At 37.1% G+C, this 15,531-nt stretch overlaps 1 protein-coding gene across 1 annotated transcript in view; it reads right to left on the bottom strand.

Annotated features, from left to right (window-relative positions):
- Window positions 1-5,568: 5,568 nt before the first annotated feature.
- The window catches only part of LOC130091504 (mannosyl-oligosaccharide 1,2-alpha-mannosidase IC), an 85,192-nt gene continuing 75,229 nt past the window's right edge, over window positions 5,569-15,531 (bottom strand). The window contains exons 7-10 of the mRNA XM_056259410.1: window positions 15,113-15,332; window positions 10,356-10,528; window positions 8,268-8,383; window positions 5,569-6,017 (exon numbers count right to left, since the gene is read on the bottom strand). Coding sequence (XP_056115385.1) covers window positions 5,867-6,017; window positions 8,268-8,383; window positions 10,356-10,528; window positions 15,113-15,332 — 660 coding nt within the window. The 3' untranslated portion in view covers window positions 5,569-5,866. The remainder of the gene's footprint in view (window positions 6,018-8,267; window positions 8,384-10,355; window positions 10,529-15,112; window positions 15,333-15,531) is intronic.

Here is a 15,531-nt window from a genome sequence, read left to right as displayed (position 1 = left end):
TTAATGCTGTTTTTTTATGACTTTAAAGTTCAAAATCAAGACTTTTACTTTCTTAATTCATGTTCCTCGTCTTATTGTGGACAAGTCATCAGTGCACGCTATTCCACAGAATAATAATGTCTTAATAATAAAATATAATAACTTTCAACTGTCTTGATGTCACAAATTCCTTACTATATTTCCATTTGAAATTAGTTAAAGTAGTTTTTAGAACTAGGCTACTTCAAAATTTCATATTTAATTCATAGTTACTTGCCGTTTCTTTGTTATTATTTGTGAAATTTACTAGCAATTCCTGAGTGAAAACTCTTTCAAAGTAAATCCTACACCATTTTTTTTCAGCATACACTGTATTTTTTACTCATCCAGCCCTATTCGGACGAGACTAGTTTTCATGGAGGATGTTAGAGAGGTTCATGTTTCCCAGGCGCACTTTGTGATTGTAATCCTGTCCGAATCTGACATGTTGTCTGTGTTTTCCTCACACAACCTCAGTAAAAAAAAAAACTCCAGGGCAAATTACTTACTGTTTTGTTTTTCAGCAATCCCTTCCGAAGTCGAATGCCTGATTGCCGATATTGTATTATACTACTAATGCTCCTCCTCATGTGTCTTTTTGACTTGAGCTATCGTTTGCGCACCGATCTTTGGGATGCTTTCATTTCATTTCAATATGGATGGTAGGCTATCCGGCGACATTTTTTTATTATAAAATTAATAAATAGAGCCAAATAGTGGAAACTGCCCATTATAAAACGGATAATTTCGGTCCTTGATTCTGATTGGTTGAGCCGCGTACAAAGCCGTTGTAAATTACTCAACAAACACACAACACACACCTGTGACCGCATTACATTATTAGGCTACTGCACAACTCTTTGGAAGTACATTGCTTGGCGGAGGAATAAATGTGTTATAATGGTACATTTTTTGTATCTGGTGTTTATTTTATGAATAAAATAAATATTAAAAATGAATATTTTCATGGAGTTCCCGTTTTATAAAAGGGTCCAAAACATGCGCATTGGAGTGCCCATTGGTTTTAGGCACTCCGCTCCACGTCGTGCCTAACAACGCCCCTTAGCTGTTATAAATTCACTGTAAAACACGGCTTCAAGGGGCTTATTGCTTTATGTTAATATCAGTGTCAGGCACAGCACGTGACCTTCTGTAAATCTAAAACATCGGTTCCCAACAGGGGGGTCGCGGCCCACAAGGGGGCCTCAGCGAGCTCTGTGGGGGGTCGCGTCATATTTTGAAAGGTTTGAGCAATGAGCATTAAATAAAAGTCCTTAACTTATTTCTGTTCAAAATTTACAAAATGTATATAATGAGCGAGTTCATCATGAATCCATTTTCCAATCCGTGTTTTTGTCTTATCCTGAACCACTATGGTACACCTATAATAAGTGTTTACATTGGGACTATTTTACACTGGTTCGGATCGCTGCCGCTGCGGAGTAGCCCAGTACCTGCGTGACTCGTCATAGACGTACACAGAGAGAAGTAGTTCCGGCTACAATGTTCTTCCGAAAGACGCATTATTCTGTTAATAAATTCAAGTTTATTATCGCTCGCTCCTGCGCCAAAAGCGTAAAAAATAAAGCCTCACAAATAACATGCAAGTATTGAGGCCCCAGACAACAGTCATTTAGTAATAGCATTCTTTCTTTTTTTTTTTTAAAGAATAGCTCTTCATATTTTTGTTTTTGCATTTCAAATAGGACCAATTTATAGGCTTCTCCTAGGCTTACGTTTTTAAATTACAAAGAGCCTACTGATGGTTTTTGTTATTGTATTTTCAATATTATAGGCTATTATTTGTGCATAAACATACTGTTTGTTTGAAAAAAAATATATATATATTTTGTCATCCTTGCTGCAAGCTTACAAGAGCGATAATATCATTAAATGTGAAGGGGGGCCCTAAAATATTTTCTTGGGAAAAAAGGGGTCTCAGACAAAAAAAGGTTGGGAACCACTGATCTAAAACACACACTCCCACTCCCAGTAATAAACTCGGCAGTCCATTCCGAAACGGTACATGAAATCACAGATGAGAGTTGTAACTAAACATTGTTTAGAAAACTAGTCCCATCCGAATAGGGCTTACGTTTCACTAAGAAATGCATCAAATTGTGGAAGTGAAATGGTTACCACCATTGCCATTTCAGGTTAATTTCAACAGGAAAGAGGAAGGTGTGCAGTAAGGAGAGAAACATAGAATGCAAATGTAAATACACTTGTGTTACTGTAACGGTACTCAACGTGCTCATCGAATGGCTGAGACTGATCTGCATGCAGATTCCCTTCAAACTGCTGATGCACCATGACAGAAATTGACCTGAAAGAGGAAAAAAGGCATAGAAGAGAGCAGTTACAGAGCCCTTAGTGGCAAAACTGTGGATGCAATATCATTTGAAATGCAACGACTAACAGAATTGACCTCGCAGAGCTGTCTTGGGCCCGAGAGGTCCGCTGTATGGAGCTGTTGGTTGGATCTGCAAGGCAGCGCTGATGATGCTTCAGTCGAGCTGAAACTGATGTGCAGCTGCAGGTCCAGAGAGTCTCATAAAGGCCCACTGAAGTGCTTTGAATCGTGCAGCATTATTCAGTGTGTTGATGTCATTTCCACTGAAACCGTAAGACAGGGTGGGACATATCGAACAGCTCCACCCCTTTTTTAAATAGCCAGTAGTGTTTAGTTTATATCACAGCTCGACCAGAGCCGTTGAGCTCGGTAAAGCCGCAGTTTCCTCCTAATCTCCTCCATATCACTTTAAAATACAGCATTCTGGGCAGAATTCAAATGGATCCGATACGTTTTGTGGTGTGCGCCGAAACGCGCATATGATCCGCTCTGTGCTGCCGTGTCTCTGGACCGGAGCTGAAAACATATTTGCACTGTCTGAATCGTTGCCTATCCCCTATATAGTGCATCAAGTGCCATTCATCATGTAGAAAATAGTACAAGTGTGAACAAGTGGCTGATTTCAGCAGCAGCTTCAGCGTCTATTTGTAATGTAGGGGGCGGGGCTTCTGATTCTAGAGAGCATTTGATTGGACAGAAAATCTGATAAGAAGCTAAAGTGCCAAAGTGATGTCATCAAAATCACTTATCCATGGAAGTGAAAGACTACACTGTAAAAAAATTGCTGTAGTTATGCAGCTGTTTGCCAGTAACTTACTGTAGATTTAAATTGATGTATATTTACTGGCAACAGTTTGTTCAAAGTTAAATGAACATTAAACATTAACAAGTCTTTGTCTTTACAGAATAAAATTATAAAATAACAATCTAATGCAAAGCATTCTGGGAACCAGAAATCTTCATCAACCTTTTTCTGTTTTTTTTTCCTTCAGATTTTGGTTCCCAGAATGCTTTGCATGAGGCTGTTATTTTAGTTTTATTCTGTAAAGATAAAGACTTGTTAATGTTTAATGTTCATTTAACTTTGAACAAACTGTTGCCAGTAAATAACACCAGTTTAAAACTACAGTAAGTTACTGGCAAGCAGCTGCCAGTAATACTGTAATTTCTACAGATTTTTTTTACATTGTACGTTTTGAACGCTTATATCTTCTAAATGCGAATTCTGTCATTGTTTTGGAGCACACTAGCATATAGATAACAGTAAGACTAGCATAAACACTTACATTTAGATTTTATGGGGACTTTAAAGGTGAAGTGTGTAATTTTTAATGTTGCACATTAAAATTAATGTTGATGTTAAAGTACACTCTCATTGCCCAGATTGATATGCAGACACTGAGTATAACCAATCATAGAAAAAGTGTAACGCTGTGACACTTTCAAAACATTGATCTGTTTCTTTAAGTATGCAACATCGATTCAACCAATGATGCGAATTTGGGGTGGGACTACCAGCTTGTCTGGCCAATGACAGGATGTTTAGGGAAACCTGTTCGAAAACGGTCATTATTTTTTGCAATTTAGTTTGGTGATGCAGAAATTGCAGTGAAGCAACCAAAGTCATACATTTTCAGTGAGAGCTAGTGATGAGTAACAGCAATAATTAGTAATGCGATGTGGGCATGTCTAGGATGTACTAAAGTAATAGATGTGATTGTTTATCTGGGATTTGTGGATCTAATACTTTATAAAACCTAATGGGGGTCACCAAAGTACACACTATTCATGCCAAAACCTATGAATCGTGTGCAGTATTTTGAGGATGTAAGTGGCACTCAACGCAGGTCGAAGACTAATAACATGTTTTAAAAGCTAATGTGAACTGGTGGAAATGCAGGGAATGAAAAAAAAAGACACTTGGGAGATTTTGTGCACTCGTTTTAAATGTATAAATCGCACAGATCTTTTACCAGTATTTGAAAATATTTAACAATGAGAGATGTTAAAATTAACAATGATCAGCACTACCGTAATGAATAGTGCAAATAACTGTAATCAAAACTTGTACAGAAACACCTGAGGAAAACGAAAAGAACGAGTCTTTCATAAATGTCCATAAAAATTAGAAAAGAGAAAGAGAGAGAAAATAGAAACAATTAATGACATGAATCACGCACATTCATCATGTAAAGACTTATTCCACCATTACTGTGTCGGACGGCGTTGCTTTGGGGACGGAAACCCCCGGAGAACAACTTTTCACCATCGATGCTTTGAGCCGACTGTGGTCGATAGGGCTGGGCTATAGTGCTAAAATCACAGGCAATTTCACTTTTTTTTTTTTTTTGTGGGTTAAAATATGCAGGACTGATTTAATCAAGATACACAGTGTTAAACTGATGTTATTCAAAGCTGAATCATTTTCATTTACACGCACCAATATAACAAATATTTCCACTAAAACCATATAAAAAAGCTTTAAAAGGGGACTTTCAAGAACATTTCTGAGTGATAATGCAATGAATTCACGGAAATAAATCAAACTTAAATGCTGTTTTTGATACAGAAGAATTATGAAACTAGTGTGACGACACAATCTTTAGGAAACTTAATGGACAAATAAAAAAAAGCGCATTCAATTATTGTCTCCAGGAAAAATCATTGCAAAAATATAGCGAATATTCAATATTCCATATAATCGCCCAGCCCTAGTGGCCATACGGTGTCAGTGCAAGTGTGTTTTTCCACTCTCGTAATGCTGGTCTTTGAAACATGGCATGATGTGCACAACACCGAGGCTCACGACGCAGTCAAAGCATTAAAAAATACGAGTGTAAAGAATATGAGCACTAGAATCACATAAAACAATCCTGCCCTGCAAATGACATCATTCCTGTTTAAACGAAAGGATTTTGTACAATACATTTTGCAAAGGAACCTTTGTAAATACCCCTGTCTTTGCTTTGCCTTGAAATAATAAAGAAAAGAATGCCACAAAATTGGACCCAAAATCAAAATATCACGGATGGGGAGAGAAAATGAAATAAAAAAGACCGCAAACGCTTTGGCAGAAGAGGTGGGAAAGGAATACACAATGAAAGGATGAAAGAAAAGATAAATTACAGGTGTGACGTGAAGAAAAGTGGTTTTCTCTTTCGCTCAGCATGGCCCACCATCATACGGTGCTCCTCCCACAGATTCGGGGCTGCAAGTTATTCGGTTTTTTTTTTCCTCACAGAGGAAAGCAGCAAAGAAAAAAGGTGCTCTTCTCATGAAAGTCACGTTTCACTGATTGTCCACGGAAAATTGCGCTGGCTTCTGCCCACCGAGGAGAGCAGGAAGTCTCGGCTCAGAGATATACAATCACAGCGTATATATAAAGAGATCCTTTACAGGAAAGGAGCTGAGAATCCAAGTCAAGACCGTGAGGTTGCGGCCCTGCCTTTGAATCCATGTTTCATGTGTGTGTGTTTGTGTGTGTAACGGTGGATATTACTCCAGGGTCGTCTGTCCGTCGTCTGGCCTGGTGCTGTGCTCCTGCAGGCAGGTTTTGCGTACGACGGGCAGCGGGTGAGCCTCCGTGTTAAACACCCAGTCCTCAAGAGACAGCAGGTCGTCGTCCGAGAACAGCAGGTACAGGTATCTGTGATCGCATATGGACGGGGTTAACAAAACTCATGTTTTATTAACATACAAATAAAGCATGACATTCTTTTAAGTGCCCCTATTATACTTTTTTTTGGATATTACCTTTCATGTAGTGTGTGATATACTTCAGCTGTTTGTGAATGCAAAGTTTCAAAGATCAAAGTGCACGATCAATTGAGTTATTGCCAGTCTCACTTCCTGCACAAACCTATGTAGGTTTGTAACAAATTTGCATAATGCCAGACTATGGTCTTCATTGGCTGCCTGTGAACGACGACTACTTTGTCCTGCCCACAAACACTGTAGTTGTAGCTGAGACTGGAAGAGTTTGGTTTGTGTTTTCTGCATTGTGAAAGCAAAGGATGACATTGATAAGGTAAGACCGCAGTGTATCAAGAGCTGAAACTCTTGCTATATGCTAATGGGGGTTTGGTTTCAGACATGCGCTGTAAGTGGTCGACCAATCACAGCAGACTGGGCCCATCCGACCAATCACAGCAGAGCAGGATCTCGGAAAGGAGGGGTTTAGAGAGACAGGATCCTTGATCGATCAGTTTAGACACTGGTGATGCTGAAATGTATATTCTGAGAAAATTAAATCGTTTTTTACCTTGGATGCTTGTAAACCTAATTAGACTTTAAAGGAAAATTAGGAACCTTTAAAGGCACTTGAACACTACCATTATGTTTGGTATGCTTCTATGAATCACAAAAGGACATTTGACACTTCTGTTTTCTATACAACTAAAGTCAGCGTGGACGGATGTTGTCAAGCTCCAAAAATGTATATAAAAAGCATAAAAGTTTAACCCTGTACAGCCTTAAGGCTCGTACACACCGGGACGAATATCGGCGCGCGTTATTCGGCAGCGTTTTTCAACACGTTTTTTGTATTCACACCCAAGCGATTTTCGCTAACGATGAACCAAGTGAACATGCCAACCCATTCCCTGACATTAGATGGCGCCCATTTGCTCTGCAATACCACTCCATAACATTCTCTTTTATCAAGATTCTTGTCTTGCATCTTCCTCGTCTTATTTCTTCCCGGCAGTGTAGACGCTACTTGGCGTATATCTTCTTCGCCGTTACGTATGTGTGCTCGGCAAGACCGTTTTGTGTTTGAGCGCCCCCAAGTTGTGTTTTACTGTAACTTCAGAAGCTCCAGACACGTGAGCAAAAGCGCCAATCTCATTGGTCGGATAGTTTTTGACGCGGCGCGTCAAACTAAAAAAACGAACCCGAGGCGCTTTTAAAAAAATGACGCTTTTACGCGTGGCGTTTTTCGTGTCGGTGTGCACACTCACATTGGCGCCCTTTGTTTAGTCATGAGGCGTTAAATGTCGGCGAATATCGTGCGCGAAATTCATCCCGGTGTGAACAGGCCTTAACTGAATCTCTGCAATCGCTCAATCAGTGTTTCATACGTCAGTAAAACAGCTTGTGAACACGTCACTTAACGTTACATTTAACTCAGAAAGGTTATTATGTTCATATTTAATCAGTTAGTTATAAAAAAACCTACAGATGAGTATTTCATGTTTTCATGAATTTCAAAAAAATTCATGTATAGGCCTACATAATAATTAACAGTAAATATTTTTTCACTTTTAAGAAAAACAGACATGTAGGCCTATACATGAAATTTTTCCCTATAAATTAACAAAGGATCAAACTGAGTAATCCCATATACTGTGATATTTTTCATATCTACAACACTGTAGAGTTGTCATACTGTCCATACTGTGGTTTAAGCATTTGACAGGGTAAGAAAATTCAAACCGTACAGCACAAAAGCTCGAAAAAATTACCAACAATTTATCATATCAGCAGAGAAACTTGAAAAGAAACAGAAAAGAACTTGATGCATCTCAAGTCTTTTTTAAATTTATTCATTTAGCTGACGCTTTTATCCAAAGCGACTTACAATTGCTATATATGTCAGAGGTCGCACGCCTCTGGAGCAACTAGGGGTTAAGTGTCTTGCTCAGGGACACATTGGTGTCTCACAGTGGATTCGAACCTGGGTCTCTCACACCAAAGGCATGTGTCTTATCCACTGCGCCATCACCGCTTTTTTATATCCTCTTGCGTTGATCATCCTGATTGTTCAAACTGAAGTTCTGCATGAACGGCATTTAGCCACATACAGTACAGTGCAAAATACTACCGTGATTCCACCATTCATTATTAAACCTATAGATGAGCTGTCTGATTCAGAACATGAGGGTGATCATGAACTTACTTGAGAGTCTCGGACAGGAAGAAGCTTTGCTGCATGTTGTCGTGACTGACTGTAGAGGCGTACACATCTCTGATTCCTGAGAAACCCGCGTCTACGCGACAATGCTTCTCTAATGCCTGTGAAGACAATTTATTCACAATGTTTATAATTACAATGTGCCAAGAAGCACTAAAGATCATGTGACACTTCCTTGTACACTATCAGTAACCTTATATTAGCAGTTCACAACAGTAAGAAAAAAGTTATTGTAAATAATAAAATGCAAATAACTATATAATCATGCATTGTTAGGATAGTAAAATAGACTCTTAAATTGGAGAAGAGTAAATTCATATTGTTTAAAAGGATGCATTATTTGATCATAAGTGACAGTAAAGACATTTATAATGATACAGAAGATTTCCATTTCAAATAAAAGTTATACTATTCATCAAAGAATCCTGAAAAAATTAAAATGAAATGAAAACAGTTTTCAACATTGATAATAATCATAAACGTTTCTAGAGCATCAAATCATCATATTAGAATGATTTCTGAAGGATCATGTGACACTGAAGACTGGAGTAATGATGCTGAACATTCAGCTTTGATCACAGGAATACATTACGAGAGATTTGTGAGTACATCCTTTAAAACAACAGAACTGCTATTTTGGTCAAAAGTGGAGAAGATTTACCGCTAAATTTGAGCACTGAATAAAAAAAGAGCTGACATGGCAAATTAATGATCTATTAACCTCAAACAAAGGTAGACATCTAGACTATAATTAGGATTGTCTCATGAGTTGGTTTGACGATGTATTTGACAAATGCATTTGCGTTCCCCTCCACCTCCAGCACCCAGTAATTAACATGTCAGTCTGTTGGAGGGAGTGCAGCACTTTAACATGAGCTATATTTAATATAACAGCCATAGCCAACCATTCATTTACCAAAGCTAATGCGAATGAGTGCCATGTAAGACCTTGAGATCCTCAACCTCTACAGTGCAGAAGGTTGTGTATCTATCTATCTATCTATCTATCTATCTATCTATCTATCTATCTATCTATCTATCTATCTATCTATCTATCTATCTATCTATCTATCTATCTATCTATCTATCTATCTATCTATCTATCTATCTATCTATCTATCTATCTATCTATCCATCCATCCATCCATCCATCCATCCATCCATCCATCCATCCATCCATCCATCCATCCATCCATCCATCCATCCATCCATCCATCCATCCACCCACCCACCCACCCATCTATCCATCCATCCATCCATCCATATATGTATTATTGAATCTATCGGTCAATGAATCCATCCATTCATCCATCCATCCTTCCATCCATATATGTATTATTGAATCTATCGGTCAATGAATCCATCCATTCATCCATCCATCCTTCCATCCATATATGTATTATTGAATCTATCAGTCTATGAAGAATCCATCCATCCATTCACCCATCTATCCATCCATCCATCCATCCATCCATCCATCCATATATGTATTATTGAATCTATCAGTCTATGAATCCATCCATCCATCCATCCATCCATCCATCCATCCATCCATCCATCCATCCATCCATCCATCCATCCATCCATCCATCCATATATGTATTATTGAATCTATCAGTCTATGAAGAATCCATCCATCCATTCACCCATCTATCCATCCATTCATTTATATATGTATTATTGAATCTATCGGTCTATGAATCCATCCATCCATCCATCCATCCATCCATCCATATATGTATTATTGAATCTATCGGTCTATGAATCCATCCATTCATCCATCCATCCATCCATCCATCCATCCATATATGTATTATTGAATCTATCGGTCTATGAATCCATCCATTCATCCATCCATCCATCCATCCATGTATGTTGAATCTATCAGTCTATGAATCCATCCATCCGTCCATCGAAGTAACACTAAAAAATACGCTATGTTCTGTAACCACATTTTTAATATCGGGGTAATACTTTCAGCTGTTGAAAACCCATATTTTTTTACCAATAGCCTAAATATTCACATAACATTCTGAATATGTGTTTGTTTGATTGCACAGATGTCTCACACACCTCCACCGCCTCCCAGCCCCACTCCCTGTACTTGGGGTCATGGGTCAAACGCCACATGTACATGTAGCTCTCGATGACCTCTGGCCTCAGGATGTAGTAGCGGTCGCTCAGTCGGGTGGCTGTGGCCTCCGCTCCTCCATCAAAGCGGAAAGCCTCTGGACCAAGTTTGGTGGCTGTTGACATAGAAAACCTTTTAAATACTGACTCTAAATACTGTTCCTGGTCTTATTGTGAAATATTAATCAATGCACATTATAATGTACTGATAATAATCCATTGCAATGTAAAAACATCTGAAACTCCGATAACCCGGTTCTGTTCTGATCACTAACAATCCAATCACAATACGATTTGTTTTACACTGTCACACTACAATAAAACGGGTTGTGAAACATATTTCACATTGCCGAAACGATTACAGTATTTTAGTTTGCGTCACTGCTTTCTAATTAAAGTGGTTTTCATGTGTGTCTCTGCATTAAAGTACATTCACATTGACAACATTTCAATCGCTGGATGGCAAGTCACTACGGCTGGTTGACTTTATGCCATTGATCTGTGATTTTTTTTTAAATCACATTCATAGAATGAATTTCTGAAGCCAAGCAAGAAGAAATAAACAGTTATGTTGTGATATTCACATGCTACAAATTTATTCCACACAAGCTACATTAACGTGCACAGAATAGATGAAGATAACAAACCACTTAGTAAATGTTGAGACCTTCAGATTAACATTAAATAAGATTAATAAATGCTGTAGAAGTTCATTGTTAGTTCATGTTAACTAATGTAGTGAAGTAATGTTAACAAATGAAACCTTATTGTAAAGTGTTACAGAGAAAACAGAAAGCATGTCTATTGTTCTCACTAAAAGTGTGTTATATGCAGTAAAAACAGAGATGCTATTAGTCTTCAATCTCCCTCATACTGATTTCCTCAGATGGTGCAAATACTAGCAGATGCGACGAGCTTTGTGTTTTTACAGCATGGAGAAACCTGAGGTAGTAAACAAAGTGTGTGTGTGGTTTGTGCAAACTTTGATCACCAGCCGGTCTGTGAGGACGTCTTTATGAAAACACATTGCAGAACATAACGTAACAAACCCAAATGTTTCCCATCATGCCCCTTAAATCTAAAATTACAAGCAGCTCCAGTCTGAGAGAACACTCTCTTCTGAAGAAACATTTTTAATTTGCATACTGATTTCGGTTTGTTTTGTCTCAATTCCTTGTCTCTTTAGCAATATTACACCACTTCAGCCTGGAACAATATTTAGCACGGCGTGGCGGTTGTATTTAAGTGTAGTATGGCAGTGATTATAGTGAGTTGCGCTGTAGCCGCTCTGTTACGGTGATGCCACTTCTCCCACGGGGAAGCATTTATCGTCAACATTAATATGACACTTCTCGAAATATGGCACAGTGTTTCTCCAAACCTGTTTCATATAACAGCTTCTTTGTGCTTCACAGCACACTGGGGCATATTATAATGAAGAGAATATGTTAATAAAAGTAAAACATAAGACAGAATTTCCTGTATTGATTGTCAGGTCTTGGCTATTTATTTGGTGTCTCAGTTCTGCTCCTTGTGTTGTTTGCGGTTTTTGTTATTATTTGTATTAATCTGACTCTTATTTTCATTAAATCTTATTTGCATCATTAAATCTTATTTGCATCATTTCTCATTCCTCAATTCCCCCACGTTACAGCATCTTTTAAAAAACATTTTTTATAAGTGATTCTTATTAGATTCACATTTTAATACGGTAATTTTGCTATACAGTAGTACAGTAATAAAATGATGAATTATTTAAAGGCAATACAAGAAATACTACATAAATACTTAAAAATGAATGTTTTCACAATAATGAGAATTCGGGGGTGAAAATATCTTTGTCATTCAAATAAATAACACAATGCAAAGAAATCGTAATGTTCCTAAACTCATTTGTGTCTTTAAATGTTCTCAACAGGTTTGGTGAGATTGATTCATATGTTGTGAGTTCAGCCGTGTTATATTTTAAGAGAGACGCGAGGTCAGAAATTGTGTGACGAGATCAAACATGTTATTTCACTCCTGCTATGTCTCTTGATGAGAGCGCTGTGAAGACCAGCACAATTTGTGCTACTTTTGATCTGAACCAGGTTCGACTTCATCTCATTTGTTTGCTTCTGATGTCTGAGAAAGCAACACAGTCTGAGGAAAGAGGTTGTGATTATCCAGGAGAGTAATGGCCTTCCTCTATCTGAGCGGCAACAGATTGGATTTTCAGTAACACAGACAAGCTGGAAGCATGAAGAGAAAGATAAGACAAAGGGATATTTCTGGGGAAGCTGCCTTTCAACGTTTCCCACAGATCAGTAGGAGCTTTTTCAGTAGGAGTCAAATCCCTCACTAACTAAACACTCCGTTTACATCATTCCAGCTTTATTTTACAAGCGTTTACATACTATTCATTCATATTTTAAATCAGCTTTTATTATATTTTCAACATGCATTTTATTTGTTTTTTTTTGGTAACACTTTACAATAAAGTTTGATTAGTTAACATTAGTTAAATACTTTAGTTAATATAAACTAATAATGAACAGCACTTCTACAGCATTTATTAATTTTTGTTAATGTTAATTTCAACATTTACTAATACATTATTAACAAAGGTTGTATTTGGTAACATTAGTTAATGCACTGTGAACTAACATGTGTTACCAGTTTTTTATATTTCTGTATAGCGTACATTTATTTTTATTTCAGTTTTAGTCATTTTATGGAAGCTTGTTTCCACCACAGAATAAAAAGTCGCAATTGCGGGTTATAAAGTCAGAATTGTGTGATATAAAGACCCAATTGCGAGTTATAAAGTCAGAATTGTGTGATATAAAGTCGCAATTGCGAGTTATAAAAACAGAATTGTGTGAAATAAAGTCGCAATTGCGAGTTATAAAAACAGAATTGTGTGATATAAAGTCGCAATTGCGAGTTATAAAAACAGAATTGTGTGATATAAAGTCGCAATTGTGAGTTATAAAAACAGAATTGTGTGATATAAAGTCGCAATTGCGAGTTATAAAGTCAGAATTGTGTGATATAAAGTCGCAATTGTGAGTTACAAAGTCAGAATTGTGTGATATAAAGTCGCAATTGTGTTACAAAGTCAGAATTGTGTGATATAAAGTCGCAATTGCGAGTTATAAAGTCAGAATTGTGTGATATAAAGTCGCAATTGCGAGTTATAAAGTCAGAATTGTGTGATATAAAGACGCAATTGTGAGTTACAAAGTCAGAATTGTGTGATATAAAGTCGCAATTGCGAGTTATAAAGTCAGAATTGTGTGATATAAAGACGCAATTGTGAGTTATAAAGTCAGAATTGTGTGATATAAAGACGCAATTGTGAGTTATAAAGTCAGAATTGTGTGACATAGTCACAATTGCGAGTTATAAAGTCAGAATTGTGTGATATAAAGTCGCAATTGTGAATTATAAAGTCAGAATTGTGTGATATAAAGACGCAATTGCGAGTTATAAAGTCAGAATTGTGTGATATAAAGTCGCAATTGTGAGTTATAAAGTCAGAATTGTGCGATATAAAGTCGCAATTGTGAGTTATAAAGTCAGAATTGTGTGATATAAAGTCGCAATTGAGAGTTATAAAGTCAGAATTGTGTGATATAAAGTCGCAATTGTGAGATAAAAAGTCGCAATTACCTTTTAAAATGTTTTATTCTGTGGTGGAAACAAGCTTCCATAAATTTTAGTACTTCTACTTATTTATTTCAGTTAGTTAGATATAATTATTCAGAACCTTATTTCAGTTAACTAAAACTATCTTTAATAGATTTGGGTTTTCATTTAAGCACTAAAATCACTAAAATGAAAATAAAGAAAAATAAAATGATGTACAAAAATGGATAAAAATGACAAAGAGAAACAAACTTACTTAAACTTAAATTGAAATTAAATCAAAATTAGGGCTGTCAAACGATTAATCACGATTAATCGCATCCAAAATAAAAGTTTGTGTTTACATAATATATGTGTGTGTACTGTGTATAATTATTTTGTATATAAATGCACACATGTACTGTATATATTTAAGAAAAATATTTCTTTATATTTATATAAAATATACATTATATATAGGCTACATTCAGTCTATATACAGTATATACATGCAAATATTTCTTAAATACACATGCATGTGTGGGTATTTATGTATTAAACATAATTATACACAGTACACACTCTAAAAAATGCTGGGTTGTTTCAACCCAAATTTGGGTCAAATATGGACAAACCCAAATGTCGGGTTAAAAATGTAATTTTAAATTTTAACCCAACTTCAACTTTCACTTTCAACTGTAAATTTTTTTATTACATTTTTAACCCAACATTTGGGTTTGTCCATATTTGACCCAAATTTGGGTTGAAACAACCTAGCATCTTTTAGAGTGCACACACATATATTATGTAAACACAAACGTTTATTTTGGATGCGATTAATCGTTTGACAGCCCTAATCAAAATATAATTATTTTTTTTGTTGAATAAATATACTATAATAGTATATTACTTTAAAGTTAATTTACTTCATGTGACTGTAGTGACTTTCTGCACTTTAAAGAGTCGATTCAGGAGTGCTGCTGCTCAGTTCCTACAGCACTCCTTTAAAGGATGAGTATTTTCACCAACTCCAACTAACATTGTTTGCTGAGACCATTCAGACATAAACCCGTCTCTTTCAGCGGACCGACCTGAGCGGCTGTAGGACTCGTGGCAGGTGTGAGTGATTTCAGCTGCCAGATCCAGGTAGTGCTGCTTCTGTCCCGCCGGCCCGTCATCAGCGCCGATGCCAATCATCCCGCCGGAGAAACAGGCCAGATGCCCCATCTTATGGTCCAGGATGCCCCCTCGCCACTCGGCCACGTACGTTAATCCGCCCGGAGACTTCTGCACCAGGTTCGTCTCGATGGCCTGGACATTCACAGAGAAAATGATAAATAAAAAGCAGAGCCGCTTTTTTTGAGTCGTGGAGCGTGAGATTTTTCCAAACAATACATGCATGCTGATGATAACGCAGCTATTAATCGCAGTCGAACACGCTTCCTATGAAAAACAGATGGATGGACGTGTTTTGTGTACAAGTGGATGAAACATCCGTTAGATTTGTAAA

The sequence above is a fragment of the Rhinichthys klamathensis genome, unplaced genomic scaffold (genome assembly GCF_029890125.1).
Source record: "Rhinichthys klamathensis goyatoka isolate OS25496 unplaced genomic scaffold, OSU_Roscu_1.1 h1tg000168l_1, whole genome shotgun sequence".
NCBI lineage: Eukaryota > Metazoa > Chordata > Actinopteri > Cypriniformes > Leuciscidae > Rhinichthys > Rhinichthys klamathensis.
Note: the sequence above shows the minus strand (reverse complement) of the source record. Positions and strands in the feature narration are given on the sequence as shown.